The sequence below is a fragment of the Syngnathus typhle genome, linkage group LG18 (genome assembly GCF_033458585.1).
Source record: "Syngnathus typhle isolate RoL2023-S1 ecotype Sweden linkage group LG18, RoL_Styp_1.0, whole genome shotgun sequence".
NCBI classification, from domain to species: Eukaryota; Metazoa; Chordata; class Actinopteri; order Syngnathiformes; family Syngnathidae; genus Syngnathus; species Syngnathus typhle.
Window position 1 is genome coordinate 6,108,137 of NC_083755.1, and position 11,851 is coordinate 6,119,987.

An 11,851-nucleotide genomic window follows, 5' to 3' on the forward strand; every position below is an offset into this window, starting at 1 on the left:
CTCAGGGCTGTTTGCTCAACTTAAGCGATGCGTGCTTGTACTCAAAACGTGTACTACCCGATCACTGACGTGCGCCCCCCCGAGAGCGTGTTCATAGGCCGTCTAAATCTGCTCAAATCTGCTGGTGATTAATGACAGATGCCAGCAGGGGAGGGGCTGGATAACACTTTAATCTCAAAACAATCTCTTCAGAATCTGTTCTGTCCAGACTTCAATTTGGGAGAGTTCACCCTGCAACATGAGAAACATTTCACCCATATTAACATTAATTGTAAAGTTAACAGTGGCCGCTAATGATCATGGTAACTTGCTCGGAACATTTGTCATCGATGGAGAGTTCAGATACAAATATTCCACAGTGCTTTATTTAACTACTATATGGGGGTTATGGAATATGCTCAATGTAGAATCATGAGACCCCATCCACCACCAACCTTGGGCAGCATAAGCCCTTATGTAACACAAGTCCTTTCACCACCGTCAAGCATCCCACAACATCCTCGACTAACCTCACACCGCCGCAACGTCGCCGATTACGTGTGCTGACCAGTTGGTGGCCTCTCAGCTGGAGAATAATCAGGCCATAAAAAAAAAAAAAAAAAAAATCACATGCGGCGTGAAGAAAAATTTATTTAAAAATACCACACACGCAACCTCAGGGAGAGGTCGCCCCACTTACACTAAGTCCACTTTTATGCCCTGACAACATCTTAAACAGAAGAATTATGCAATTAAGAGATTACATTGTTATTAATGTAAGTATTGTCCACCTGTCTATTATACATGGATCAAATGTGTCTTTTTGTCAAAACCTCAGGAAAAGGTGACCCCAAACCTGCCTGCTTTAAATCAAAATGTCTGACTTCCTATTTCATTCCACGCATGGCTTCGAGACTGTTTTTGTTTATTTCGCGTCACCTAGAAGATCAACTATCAAACCGGGTGACGCAGGCTGCTGTTTCGGTCTACTTACAAGGAAAGTGGGCCATAAGTCAAAAGGGAAGTGAGAGAATATGGAAAGAGATGAAAGAAATCTCCATATTAATGACACCCATGGCGTGGACGTGATCAACTGTGCGGGAGATGAAGAGAAAATCAAGGAACATTTGACTTTGTTTATCGTCACACTCACTAAACCTGTCTTGTGTAAATAAACAAAGAACGAGCACGCAAACAGTTCTCAGTATCAATGTCGTATTGTTCACTAAAGTGGGTTACTTTTATACAATTAGGACCAATTTGATGACAATCTCATCCAAACTATGGGGTGCATTAAATGTAATTTCCCCAACAATGTTCAATAATTAAGAAATCCTAATCAACTGATCGATTAATTGGAACAGATTCTTCTTCTACTATAACGGCGTGTACGCACCACACTGCCCCAACAGGTTAACATTGGTACTACGACATATTTAGGCGTGTTGGTTATATCCTACCTGTACTGTACACACAATAAAGCCAGGAATGTCAAGCGTCTATTCGTTTCGCCCGGGGTCTCTCAAGTAAAAAAAATGGTTCAGATGTTGAAATATAATTGTGCTCACCGCTTCGGCAACGAGAACTCGTTTATTCTGTAATATTGAACCCACGCACGCACACAAACACCTTGACGACGACGACGAGTGGTAAAAGTTGACGCGACTTCGTCACTGTCGACTACAAACGACACTAAGTACATCTAACAATGACATCACATAAATATTACTATTTTTTTAAGACCCCCAAAAAGTAGATTACCTACCATGGACGACGGTTTAATGTTTGGGTACCAAAAAATCCAAGTTTAGTCGTAGTTGCTTCTGTTGTTAATTAAAAAAAAAGTAATGCCCAATTTGAGACTTTTTAAAATAGTTACGTGGGTGACAAATCATTATTCGACGCCGCACAATGAAGGAGAGTTTGTTGATGTGTTCTGAGACAAGCAGCTGTAAAGCTTGCCAAACTCTAAGAGACACGCATCCGGTCAGTCCTTTCAAAATAAAGGTAAGCTACATCCGGATGTCACAACAATAAAACGTATCCATGGACTTGACGTAATGCGCACGACGTATGGAAACGCAAATAATAACAAAACAATAAGATATTTTTTATTTAGATTTTTGCTTTGAGTATTGTTGAACAATTTTAACATTAAAGTTTTAAAATGTGAAAATGGTTAACAATTGAGAGCATTTATTCTAACTAAAATCAAAATGTAATCAGTTATATTACTTGGAGAAACTAATAGTTACGCCACTGTTTGGCTCTGCTTTTATTTTGAACGCCTCATTGCAAACATTTCCTGCTTTGGACTCCCACTCTGTTTCTGGAACAAACCTGTTCTTTGCTCTGCATTCTAATTATGCTGAAAAGAGGTCATCACCTCAGCACAGTGCAAAAAAAAAAAAAAAAAAGAGAATGTGTTATTCTAACCCTAACCTAAAATTCCACCATGCTTCTTGTAAATCACAAGACATAGCTGGCACACCCCCACGTGTTGAGGTGACCCATATTTTTACATGACCTCCATTTGCTCGGTGGGCGTGGTGCCCCAGCTAACAGACAGGACAAACATCCCTGTGCAGTTAAAAAAAAAAATACACTTAGTCCCCCTAGCCAGTCGTCTCCAGATGCCCCCGAGTGAGCCCGCCCCATTCCAAAGTGTGCCGGATGCACATAATAGCTGCAAGGTAATTGGAAACAATTCTGCGGCTCATTTCACCCTCAAAACTGGCCCTGCTGGGTCATACGAGAACGTAGAACATTAGTTCCACCTGATGCCATTTAAAGCCTCAAAATCCATCCAGTTTACATGTTGCCGATCTTATCGTTTCCTTTGCAGGAAGTAAGAATTTGAAATGGGCGTCTGCTGATGTCAAGCTCGGCACGCATGATTTTATCACGTTTTCAAATCAGTCCAGCATTGCAGCATTTAGGGGGACATGTGTTTCTTATGCATCTGCTAATCAAGGACTGGTCCTCAAACAACTCAAATGAGTCTCATTTGCTCCAATTCACAGACTTTGCCAAGAGGAAGTATCAGTCAAATGTGATTTTTTTTCCCCCCCTTGAAATATCTAATTTAAAAAAAAAAAAAATGCAGTAGTGTCATCTCAATATAAAACATTTTCCTAAAAATATTTGTAGGTGTGCCAGTGTAAAAATTGTCACAATATCAGAAGTCACTTGATTGTGACTGTCTACTGTAAGGAAGGTCGTAGTTCATTCACCTCACGTTGGTGGTTGCTTAGCAGCCCGTGTTGACTTTGGCGTTTTGCTTTGCTGTTTATCCGCCTTCTCTCGTTTGACCGAGTCCTTCTTTGCGGGTGCCTCTTCGCCCTCGTTCTCCTCGGGCTTGGTGGCAACCTTCCTCAGCTTGTGTTTGCCCTTGAGCGGCGTGGCGAAAGTGAGCGAGGCCTTGATGAAGTCCAGCGGGAAGACGCCCACGTCACCGTCAAAGCGGTTCTTGGTCACCTGCAGTGAGCGGCGCCCCGGGCACGTTACCAGCTTCTTTTCCTGCAGGATCAACACGTTGTCCGCCTCTTGGCTGGCCTATTGGGTCACAAAAGGTCACACCGATCGCTGGTCGTCTCTCTCTTCTCTATCACCCAATGGGAATGAAGTAGCCAGCTCGTACCTTTGCCGAGCCAAATATGGAGGCCGTCTGCAATTCCCGGTCGTCCTCCTCCTTCCTGGGATGAATGATGAGTGTGATGTGGCAGCTGGAATTGGTGGCAAATTTCCTGAATGCACCGATGATGTGGTCCTGGACGGCAAACCTTTAAGTAGAGAAATAACCTCGGTTGATGAGTGAGCCGCATGCTGCTTCACCCCGTCACTCACTTGTCGACCGAGAGGTTCTCCTGCCCCATCATGAACTGCAGGTTGTCGATGACCACGTGATTGATGTCGTAGAGGTAGACGGCGTGCTGCATGGTGTCCAGCACCGACTTGACGTTCTGCTGGCCGTGGAAGGTCATAAAGTAAAGTGGCAGCTCCTCGAACTTGTCCGCCCAGAAGTCGTACTGCTCCAGGTTGTCCTCTAGCCGCTGCATGGCAAACTGTGTCAGCATGATCTTTGCCAGACGCACGTTGTTGATCTCAAAGCTGCCCCACAAGGTGTTGACACCCTGCATGCACAAGTCCAGGGCCAGCTCGCTGATGAAGGTGGTCTTCCCGCTTCCCGTGGGACCTGTACATCGAGACGCAACACACAAGTAATGTTAGGGCTATTCAAATTAGGGACCGACTGATATGAATTTAGAGAAAAAAAATCAGATATCTGATTTATTGACCAATTATTTGGTGGCCCATTTTAAATGAATTTGAATGTTGAAGCACGGTGAATGACTTGAGTATAGGCGGCCCAAAAACTCAGTCCAATGCTACCCTCTAGTGGCTACAAATAATAATTACACTTTTTAACTTGCATGGAAAGCTAACATGAGTTTTTTTCAACAGAGCCTTGTAAAATACTTCCCTGGATTATGAATCTTCATTTTTTTTAAATTGCAATAATTCACATAAAAACAATTACCGGTAAAAACCGTGAGCTCTCCCTTGCGGTGTCCCTTCAAGATCCGGTTGAGCTCAGGAAAGCGGGCCCACTTGACGCCGGCCACTTGCTCGGTGTTCATCATCTCCCCGTACACATCCTCGCGGAGCTGTTTGAAGGACACAATAGACTTGTGCGCGGCGGGGATGGCGGTCGCCACAACACGGTTCAAGTTCTTTCCCTGTGCTAAAGCCTCCACAGGACAGGGCTGGAACTCCCCGGGCCGCACCAGCCAGCAGCGGCGCAAGCCAAGCTTGCGTGAGAACATCTTGGACGCCTCCCAGGAGCGCATGTCGCCGCCCAGCCACAGCGTGACGCGCTTGAACTGCTCCAGGTAGGGCAACAGGGCGGGCGGCAGGCTGCCCACGCCTCGCGGGAGGGCCACACTGGCTAAACCCGTAGCCTGGCTCACGGCCAGCGTGTCCAGCTCGCGGCCCGTCAGGACCACGTTGGCGTCCATGCGGCTCAGCAGAGGGAGGCCAAACAGGTTGTTGTAGGAGCTGCACTTGGGGACCATGGCCTCATTGTAGCAGACGGCGCCATCTTCTGTCGTTTGCGCCGAGAGGAGCTTCAGCCCCTTCAAGGAGGAATCAGAACCTCCCAGCCAGGGGAAAACCAGACTTTTAGTGGGCTTGAACAGCCTCACGCCAAACTTCTTCAGTGTTGCATTAGAGATCTTTGTGATCTACAAAAAAAAAAAAAGCAAAACATGTTAAACACAAATACACTGGTGAAAGTATCAGAGAGTTTATTTTAAGATCCCAGTACCCATCTTTACCTGGAACATAGTCTTGATGAGCGTCGCGTCATCCTCTGTGAGATCCGAGAAGGGCACAGAAGCGGACCAGATGCTTCTCACCTCCCTGGCGTCCCTCTCGCTCTGTTCCTGCTCCTCGGCGCTCTCTCGGTAGCTAAGCAGCACCTGCGGACTGAGGAAATCTCGCTCCTCCGCCTGCATCACCTCCAGGCAGTCCTGGAGGTCCTCCCAGCTCCCATCCACCTGCGTGTCCATGCACAAGAACTGCCCGGTAGTCTTGTCCACAAACAAGGAGAAGCGCTCGGCCCTGGCAGCGACGTCAACAAAGATACTGGGAGCGTGCAGGCAGCTGAAACCGTCGTGGAAGGGGACGTCCTTGGAACGTAGGTACTGTTTGATATCTGCGACCGTGACGGGACTGGCCGGGAAGTCCACTGTGGATTTAGCATCTTTTTTGTAAGCCCTGGTCAAGAAGGAGCCCGTGTCCCGCAGCGTGTAAGCCCACAAAGTCCGAGTAGCTCTGCTATGAGTGAGGAGACAGGGGGATGAAAAATGTCTTGGAGAGATCAACTTTGGGGTCCCTCCCTGAGAGAGACCCCTCAGTAGCAATCTCATCCACATTGGATAAAGTGGATTGATCCTGCAAAAACACAGAAGATAACTCAGTTTGGATTATTTTTGGAATATATCCATTAATTATATAATTGTGGGAAAATGTGTAATTTTGAGAATATGTCTCTTGAATTTGAATGGTTAAACGAGAAATATGGCGTGAATGGTAAAAATATATTTTTTTCCAAAGCATAAAATCGTTTGATCTGTGTTCTTCTCGAACATTGGCGTAATGAGAATAATTACAAGGAACTATTAACTCCACAAGTGCCCAAAATTTAAGCATCTTACGCGTTCAGCCACCGATGTACGTCACTGTCTTGTCCTCCATGCGGAATGCATAAACCCGGGCTTTTCTGTTCGTTTCCAAAACACGTCCGTATGAAACGTGCACGAAAAATGAAAACACCGAATTTTACATTTAGACTTTAGATATTCACAGGGACTTGACAAATATAACAAAAGGATTTTATAAAAAAAATAATAGTGGTGTTCACCAAAATTATTAAAAGACTTTAAAGCGTCAAAATAAATTCGCCGCTTAACCAATGTTTCATCCGAAAATATAAAATTGACGGACTGTACGAGCACCAAAATAAGTTCGTGTAAAACGTGCACCAAACGGGAAGGTCTGTTAAACACATTAAGCGTGAAAATAAATACGTCTAAAGTTAATAATTTTCAAAAAATTAATATTAACCACATTGTAAAATTTTCAAAATCAATTATTAAAACACCTCAAAGAGTGTAAACACATACGATCCTTGACTAATGTTTCACCCGAAGATATAGAATTGACGGACTGTGCAAGTACCAAAATAAGTCCGTGTAAAACGTTCACCAAACGGGAAAGTCTTTTAAACACATTAAATATGAAATTATATTCGTTTAGTTGTTAACAGTTTTAGCCAGATTAAACTTTAACCACAAAATACATTTTCTAAATCAATATGGTGACGATGGACGTTCACTTATGTAATTAAAACATAAACAAAATTATTCTATTTGTTTCGCCCGGAAATACACGATTGGCGCACCATTCGTTTCGTCCTCTGCCAATGCTGTTATATGTCTTAGATATATTATGCTCTCTGATTGAATCGTTTTGCATTTCCTCTTGAATCAAGATGACATCCAGGGGGACACCGAGTCGCTTCCTGAAAAGCGTCCTCCAAAACGGTGTGGGTCGTTACGTGTGCCAGCTCAAGCGAATCTCCATCATCTTCTCTAAAAAGGGCGCTAGCTCGTTAGGGGTCAGGTAAGAACGTCCTTCTCCACAAAACATATGTCCACAATACCATCATTGTTTTTAAACAGGGATTATATTGAAAATGGAGTGGTGGATTATGCCAAACAGAACCCTGGTACCGTCGTGTACGTGTCCCCCGAGTTGTGCAGCAAACCCAAAATTGTGGCCGAATACTGTGAGTAGTGTTGGTTATTACTAGTATTTAACATCCACTCAGAATATAAAGATAAAAAATCAATTAATTAATGAAGGGAACATCATCTTTTGCTGTACCAATTATTATGTACTAATTCATCCTTTTTGGCTGAGTGGTGTTTAATCTTGTTCTTATTCCGCCCCGCAGTAAACGGCAACGTGAGGGAAGAGATCGTGGCGAGCAAAACGTCCTCACAAGTATCAGATATTCTTACTAGGTTGACTTCTCAGTCGGGCCTAGATGTGATCCGTATTCGCAAGCCCTTCCACACAGACAACCCCAGCATCCAAGGCATATGGCATCCCTTTACCAACCGTCCCCTCACGTCTCAGAATAATGACAAAATGTGACGTTTTGGTATTTCTTCTATTAAATCAAGTTTTTTGTACAGTATTTTGCCTCTGTCATTGCAGTACTGCAGGTGCTTTTAGGCTGAAAATTGTTAGCTCACTTTTTCTTGCTTGCCCGTCCAATATTTATTTCATTTTAGTTCGCGTAATAACACAAGCAACATTTATAATGGGTAGTTTATTGAACTTGTTAGGTGTCACTAAAGCATGATGTTTTATTTTTTCTACACTCTCAAAATCTATAAATGTTTGCACATTTATCATAATCATTTGCTGCTTCACACACATTATATTTTAAAGCTGTGAATTGTTATAAAGCTGTAAATAGTTAGAACTATATTTTATTAAAAAAAACTACATCAGTTGCAATACACATTTAAAAAAAATGTCTTACATGAATGCTTCATGTAAAAAATTATATATATCACGACTAATAAAACTAATGCAAAATCGAGACATGTACGTATTCAAATATATTTAATCACGGGAATTTCCCCTCGCATTTTTGGTGAAGGAAAATCCAACTACCAGTTCAGCACTTTTGCCGCGAGGGGGCGCTGCCGCCATTCATTTTGGCAAATATGCTCCGTTGTCAGGGTGACAAAATTTTTCGCTGCCGTTGACATGACGTGTCCGCCCGGCCTTACTGGTTCGAGATCTTGACGCGACGGATTTCCATGACCTCGAAGATAGCCTCACCCTGAGCTCCTATTATTTAGTAGGCGTCGTTTAAATCTCCCTATTTTTTTCAAATCGATAAATATATTCACCCGCTTCCGGTTTACCGGCTAGCTTGCTAACACGTACCCATGGCTAACTATAGCTAGTGTAGCGTTAGCCACTCGCACATTTTACTTCCTTAACACCATTATTATTTATTGAGATCAGTTTGGACATGTTTGTGATATTCCTCCTTGAGCTTTCGCTTCGAACTTGAGCTTTTTTATTCTTGCTAAAAACTCAACAGGTGTTCCAGTTTTTAAGCAGGACTATAATGCTACTGTTAACTAATGTTAGGTAATGAACTTGTCTGATGCTTGGTGGTGGGAAACTTATTTTCTTTTTGCATGCGCTGATTGACAAGTTTGCCTCCTTTTGTTGTCCTGTTAGTGCATGGCCAACAAACCTCGTCGGGGCCAACGTTTCATTGCAGTGTCTGGTTACAGTAAGTTTTGTTGATATGGATAAGTGTGACCTCTTGGAGGCAGTGCCCACCATCCAGCAACAGCTAGTAAGGGTCCCAATGTAGACCAGTGCTTTGTTTTGGGCCAATGTCAGCTGTCCCTCAGCGCTTCTGGTTTCGAGTTTAAATGATATCATGACAATATAACTACTCTAAGAATGCACGTCTCTTTCTTTGCAGACAATGAGAAGGCGGTGACTATCTGGGGTTTGAGCGACGGCAGGGGGAAAGAAAGAATGGGCCGGAGCACGGCGGACTACTGCCACGGCAACATCTCTACCGCGGTGCTCTATGGCTCCTTGGCCCTCTTCACTTCCATCCTTCACAATGTCTTCCTGCTCTACTATGTGGAGACCTTTGTATCTGTCTATAAGATCGACAAAGTCTCCTTTTGGCTGGGCGAGGTGAGCGAGGAGTTAATGGCGTGTGCTACTTCTTGTTCTGAGACTATGTGTCATTCCAGACGGTGTTCCTGCTGTGGAACAGTTTCAACGATCCTCTGTTTGGCTGGCTGAGCGATCGCAGCTTCCTCAGCTCTCCGCAGTGAGTGTCTGCTGCGTCCTCCTCTCTTGCTTTTTGCACGGGAGGTAAAAGCAAAAGTGACAACGTCGACTGACTCATTTGCCGCGGTCCAGGAACGCCGACCAGGTGACGTCTCCAGAGGTGGTCCTGAAGCGGCTCCGTGCGCTCTCGTCTGGCGGGCCGCTCTTCGCCCTGTCCTTCCTGGCCTTCTGGGTGGCGTGGGCCAGTCCGGGCCTCCAGTTCCTGCTGTGCCTGTGCCTCTATGACGGTTTCCTGACCATGGTGGACCTCCACCACAGCGCCCTCATGGCCGACCTGGCCGTGTCGGCCGCCGACCGCACACGCCTCAATTTCCACTGCTCGCTCTTCAGCGCCATGGGCTCCTTGTCCGTTTTCCTGTCCTACTCCTTCTGGGACAAGGAGGACTTCTACGCCTTTCGCCTCTTCTGCGTGACCCTCGCCGCCTTCTCCAGCTTGGGCTTCTTCGTGGTCTCTCGGTTGCTACGGCGCCGCTTTCAGAAGGAAGTTCGTCCCAGATTGGATGAAGCACACGCGCTCAAAGAGTAGGTTCGCCAAAACAAGTAAAAGCAAAACTTGTGTTTGTTTGTTTGTGTACATACATTTTCTGTTGCACTTGACAGGCTCAGTGTTGGCCACGCCCCCTTGACCTCATCAGAGCGACCCGTCACTATCTGGGAGTACTTCAAGCAGCTCTCCAGACACAGAAACTTCATGTGGTTTGTCTCCATGAACCTCCTCCAGGTGATCCCATCATCCTATTTAAATGCTCCACTCACATTTTGATTTTTAACAATGTCCTTTTACTGTGTGTGTGCGTTTTGATTTCAGGTGTTTCACTGCCACTTCAACAACAACTTCTTCCCACTTTTTCTGGAGCACCTGCTGTCAGACAACATCTCCGCCTCCACGGGTTCCATCCTCCTCGGTAAAAGAACCAAAAAAACCTTCTGGATCTCCATTAGCTTCACGCAAAATGTGAAGACGACCTTTCGTGTATATTTGCTGTTCGGCGCAGGTATCTCGTATGTGGCGCCGCACCTGAACAACTTGTACTTCCTGACGCTGTGCCAGCGCCACGGCGTCTACCAGGTCATCCGCTGGCTCTTCCTGCTCAAGCTGGCACTGAGCGTGGCCATGCTGCTGGCCGGTGCAGACCACGTCTATTTACTGTGCATCTTCATCGCAAGGTGCGCTCTGTTTACTGACATGATGAGTCATTCAGACCTACACTCATAAAATTTGCCGCCACCCCGCCAGCAACCGAGTGTTCACGGAGGGAACCTGCAAGCTGCTGAAGCTGGTCATTTCCGACCTGGTCGACGAGGACTTTGTGGTCAACCGACGGCAGCAGGCGACTTCGGCGCTGCTCTTCGGCATGGTCGCCCTGCTCACCAAGCCTGGGCAGACGTTGGCACCGCTCCTCGGCACCTGGCTACTGTGCGCCTACACAGGTGGGCCATGTAAACGTTGTAAACATATAAAGGCTTGAGGTATCAATCCCTAATAACTCACAATGTTCTCCCCAGGCTATGATATTTTCCAAAAGGAACCGGCGAAAGACTCCGTTGTGGACGCGTCGTCAGGTGCGGGGATGCCGCCGCTCCGTCTGGGTTGCTTCCACATGCTGGTGTTTGTGCCCATCACGTGCGCTCTGCTGCAACTGGCTGCCTGGTCACGCTTCACACTGCATGGGCGCAAGCTGCAGGGCATCAAGAACACCAGGCAGGGCGCCCAACACGGCGGCATGGTGGACGTGAAGGCCATATGACATATGGCGCTGAGATGCACACGGACACTTTTTTTCAAGTTGTCTTTTTAGACTTTGAAGTTAAAAAAAACACACACACACAAAGGAGACTGTGGCACCCTTGTGTGCAAAGATGGAAGGGAAAACAGCACAATGACAGATTGATCTGCACTTTTGGTGTAAAACTTGGTTATAGTTGAAAGAAATAACACTTGCCTTATTTTTTAACAGAGAATTACATATATTTATACTGCAGAATCAAGAGTACACTTTTACTGCCAACCGCTCATTGTTTATGATGATCGTCCATTTAGTTTTACAAATATTTGGATTTTATCGGATTTTGTCTGCGTGAAGTTTGAAATAATCAGTTGCAAGAGTTAATGTTTACATACAGCATTGAAGTGTTTTCAAATACTATTGATGTTTTATTTTATTTTATTTTATTGCACAAAACTGCCATTGCCGTCGCGATTACAGGTATATGTGCCATTGCCAAAATTATTAAATGTCATGACCAAAAAGTCAAGTAGTGGCTGCTGCATGATTTTGATTTTGCCTGGGAAGAAGAACATGACATTTGCAAAAAAATATATATATATCATTAGCGTTTTTTCTATCAGACATTATGATGACACGTGATGTTCACCTTGATGTGTTGCACAGCAAAGCGTTGT

General features: G+C 45.0%; 3 protein-coding genes across 5 annotated transcripts; 2 read left to right on the forward strand and 1 right to left on the reverse strand.

Annotated features, from left to right (window-relative positions):
- Window positions 1-1,745: 1,745 nt before the first annotated feature.
- Window positions 1,746-6,284, reverse strand: twnk (twinkle mtDNA helicase). Its single transcript, XM_061264196.1, has 6 exons — window positions 6,198-6,284; window positions 5,316-5,934; window positions 4,520-5,222; window positions 3,826-4,174; window positions 3,620-3,761; window positions 1,746-3,534 (listed from the first exon to the last, which is right to left on the reverse strand). The coding sequence occupies exons 2-6, from the start codon at window positions 5,913-5,915 to the stop codon at window positions 3,214-3,216; spliced, it is 2,115 nt and encodes a 704-aa protein (XP_061120180.1). The 5' UTR covers window positions 5,916-5,934; window positions 6,198-6,284; the 3' UTR covers window positions 1,746-3,213.
- Window positions 6,285-6,904: 620 nt separating this feature from the next.
- On the forward strand, window positions 6,905-7,744 carry mrpl43 (mitochondrial ribosomal protein L43). Its single transcript, XM_061263858.1, has 3 exons — window positions 6,905-7,164; window positions 7,224-7,330; window positions 7,499-7,744. Exons 1-3 carry the CDS (start codon window positions 7,034-7,036, stop codon window positions 7,699-7,701), a joined length of 441 nt encoding a protein of 146 aa, XP_061119842.1. The 5' UTR covers window positions 6,905-7,033; the 3' UTR covers window positions 7,702-7,744.
- Window positions 7,745-8,258: 514 nt separating this feature from the next.
- Window positions 8,259-11,703, forward strand: mfsd13a (major facilitator superfamily domain containing 13A). 3 transcript variants are annotated; one of them, XM_061263856.1, is made up of 11 exons: window positions 8,287-8,419; window positions 8,669-8,718; window positions 8,812-8,866; window positions 9,065-9,288; window positions 9,348-9,427; window positions 9,520-9,969; window positions 10,048-10,168; window positions 10,256-10,352; window positions 10,443-10,614; window positions 10,685-10,878; window positions 10,954-11,703. In XM_061263856.1, the coding sequence occupies exons 3-11, from the start codon at window positions 8,815-8,817 to the stop codon at window positions 11,193-11,195; spliced, it is 1,632 nt and encodes a 543-aa protein (XP_061119840.1). In that variant the 5' UTR covers window positions 8,287-8,419; window positions 8,669-8,718; window positions 8,812-8,814; the 3' UTR covers window positions 11,196-11,703. The 3 variants fall into 3 exon arrangements, with proteins under 3 accessions (XP_061119841.1, XP_061119839.1, XP_061119840.1); XM_061263855.1 differs by lacking the exon at window positions 8,669-8,718 and having other exon boundaries at window positions 8,266-8,419; XM_061263857.1 differs by lacking the exons at window positions 8,669-8,718; window positions 8,812-8,866 and having other exon boundaries at window positions 8,259-8,419.
- Window positions 11,704-11,851: the final 148 nt, after the last annotated feature.

Bases quoted from the DNA above. Each gene is read 5' to 3' on its own strand.
- twnk (XM_061264196.1), bottom strand. From the start codon at position 5,915: ATGTGGATGAGATTGCTACTGAGGGGTCTCTCTCAGGGAGGGACCCCA. The intron at 5,223-5,315 runs GTAAAGATGGGT...TTTTTTTTGTAG, and splicing joins TCATCAAGACTATGTTCCAG to ATCACAAAGATCTCTAATGC. The intron at 3,762-3,825 runs GTGAGTGACGGG...CTCTACTTAAAG, and splicing joins GAGAACCTCTCGGTCGACAA to GTTTGCCGTCCAGGACCACA.
- mrpl43 (XM_061263858.1), top strand. From the start codon at position 7,034: ATGACATCCAGGGGGACACCGAGTCGCTTCCTGAAAAGCGTCCTCCAA. The intron at 7,165-7,223 runs GTAAGAACGTCC...GTTTTTAAACAG, and splicing joins GCTAGCTCGTTAGGGGTCAG to GGATTATATTGAAAATGGAG. The intron at 7,331-7,498 runs GTGAGTAGTGTT...TCCGCCCCGCAG, and splicing joins CAAAATTGTGGCCGAATACT to TAAACGGCAACGTGAGGGAA.
- mfsd13a (XM_061263855.1), top strand. From the start codon at position 8,815: ATGGCCAACAAACCTCGTCGGGGCCAACGTTTCATTGCAGTGTCTGGT. The intron at 8,867-9,064 runs GTAAGTTTTGTT...CTTTCTTTGCAG, and splicing joins CATTGCAGTGTCTGGTTACA to ACAATGAGAAGGCGGTGACT. The intron at 10,353-10,442 runs GTAAAAGAACCA...TGTTCGGCGCAG, and splicing joins CACGGGTTCCATCCTCCTCG to GTATCTCGTATGTGGCGCCG.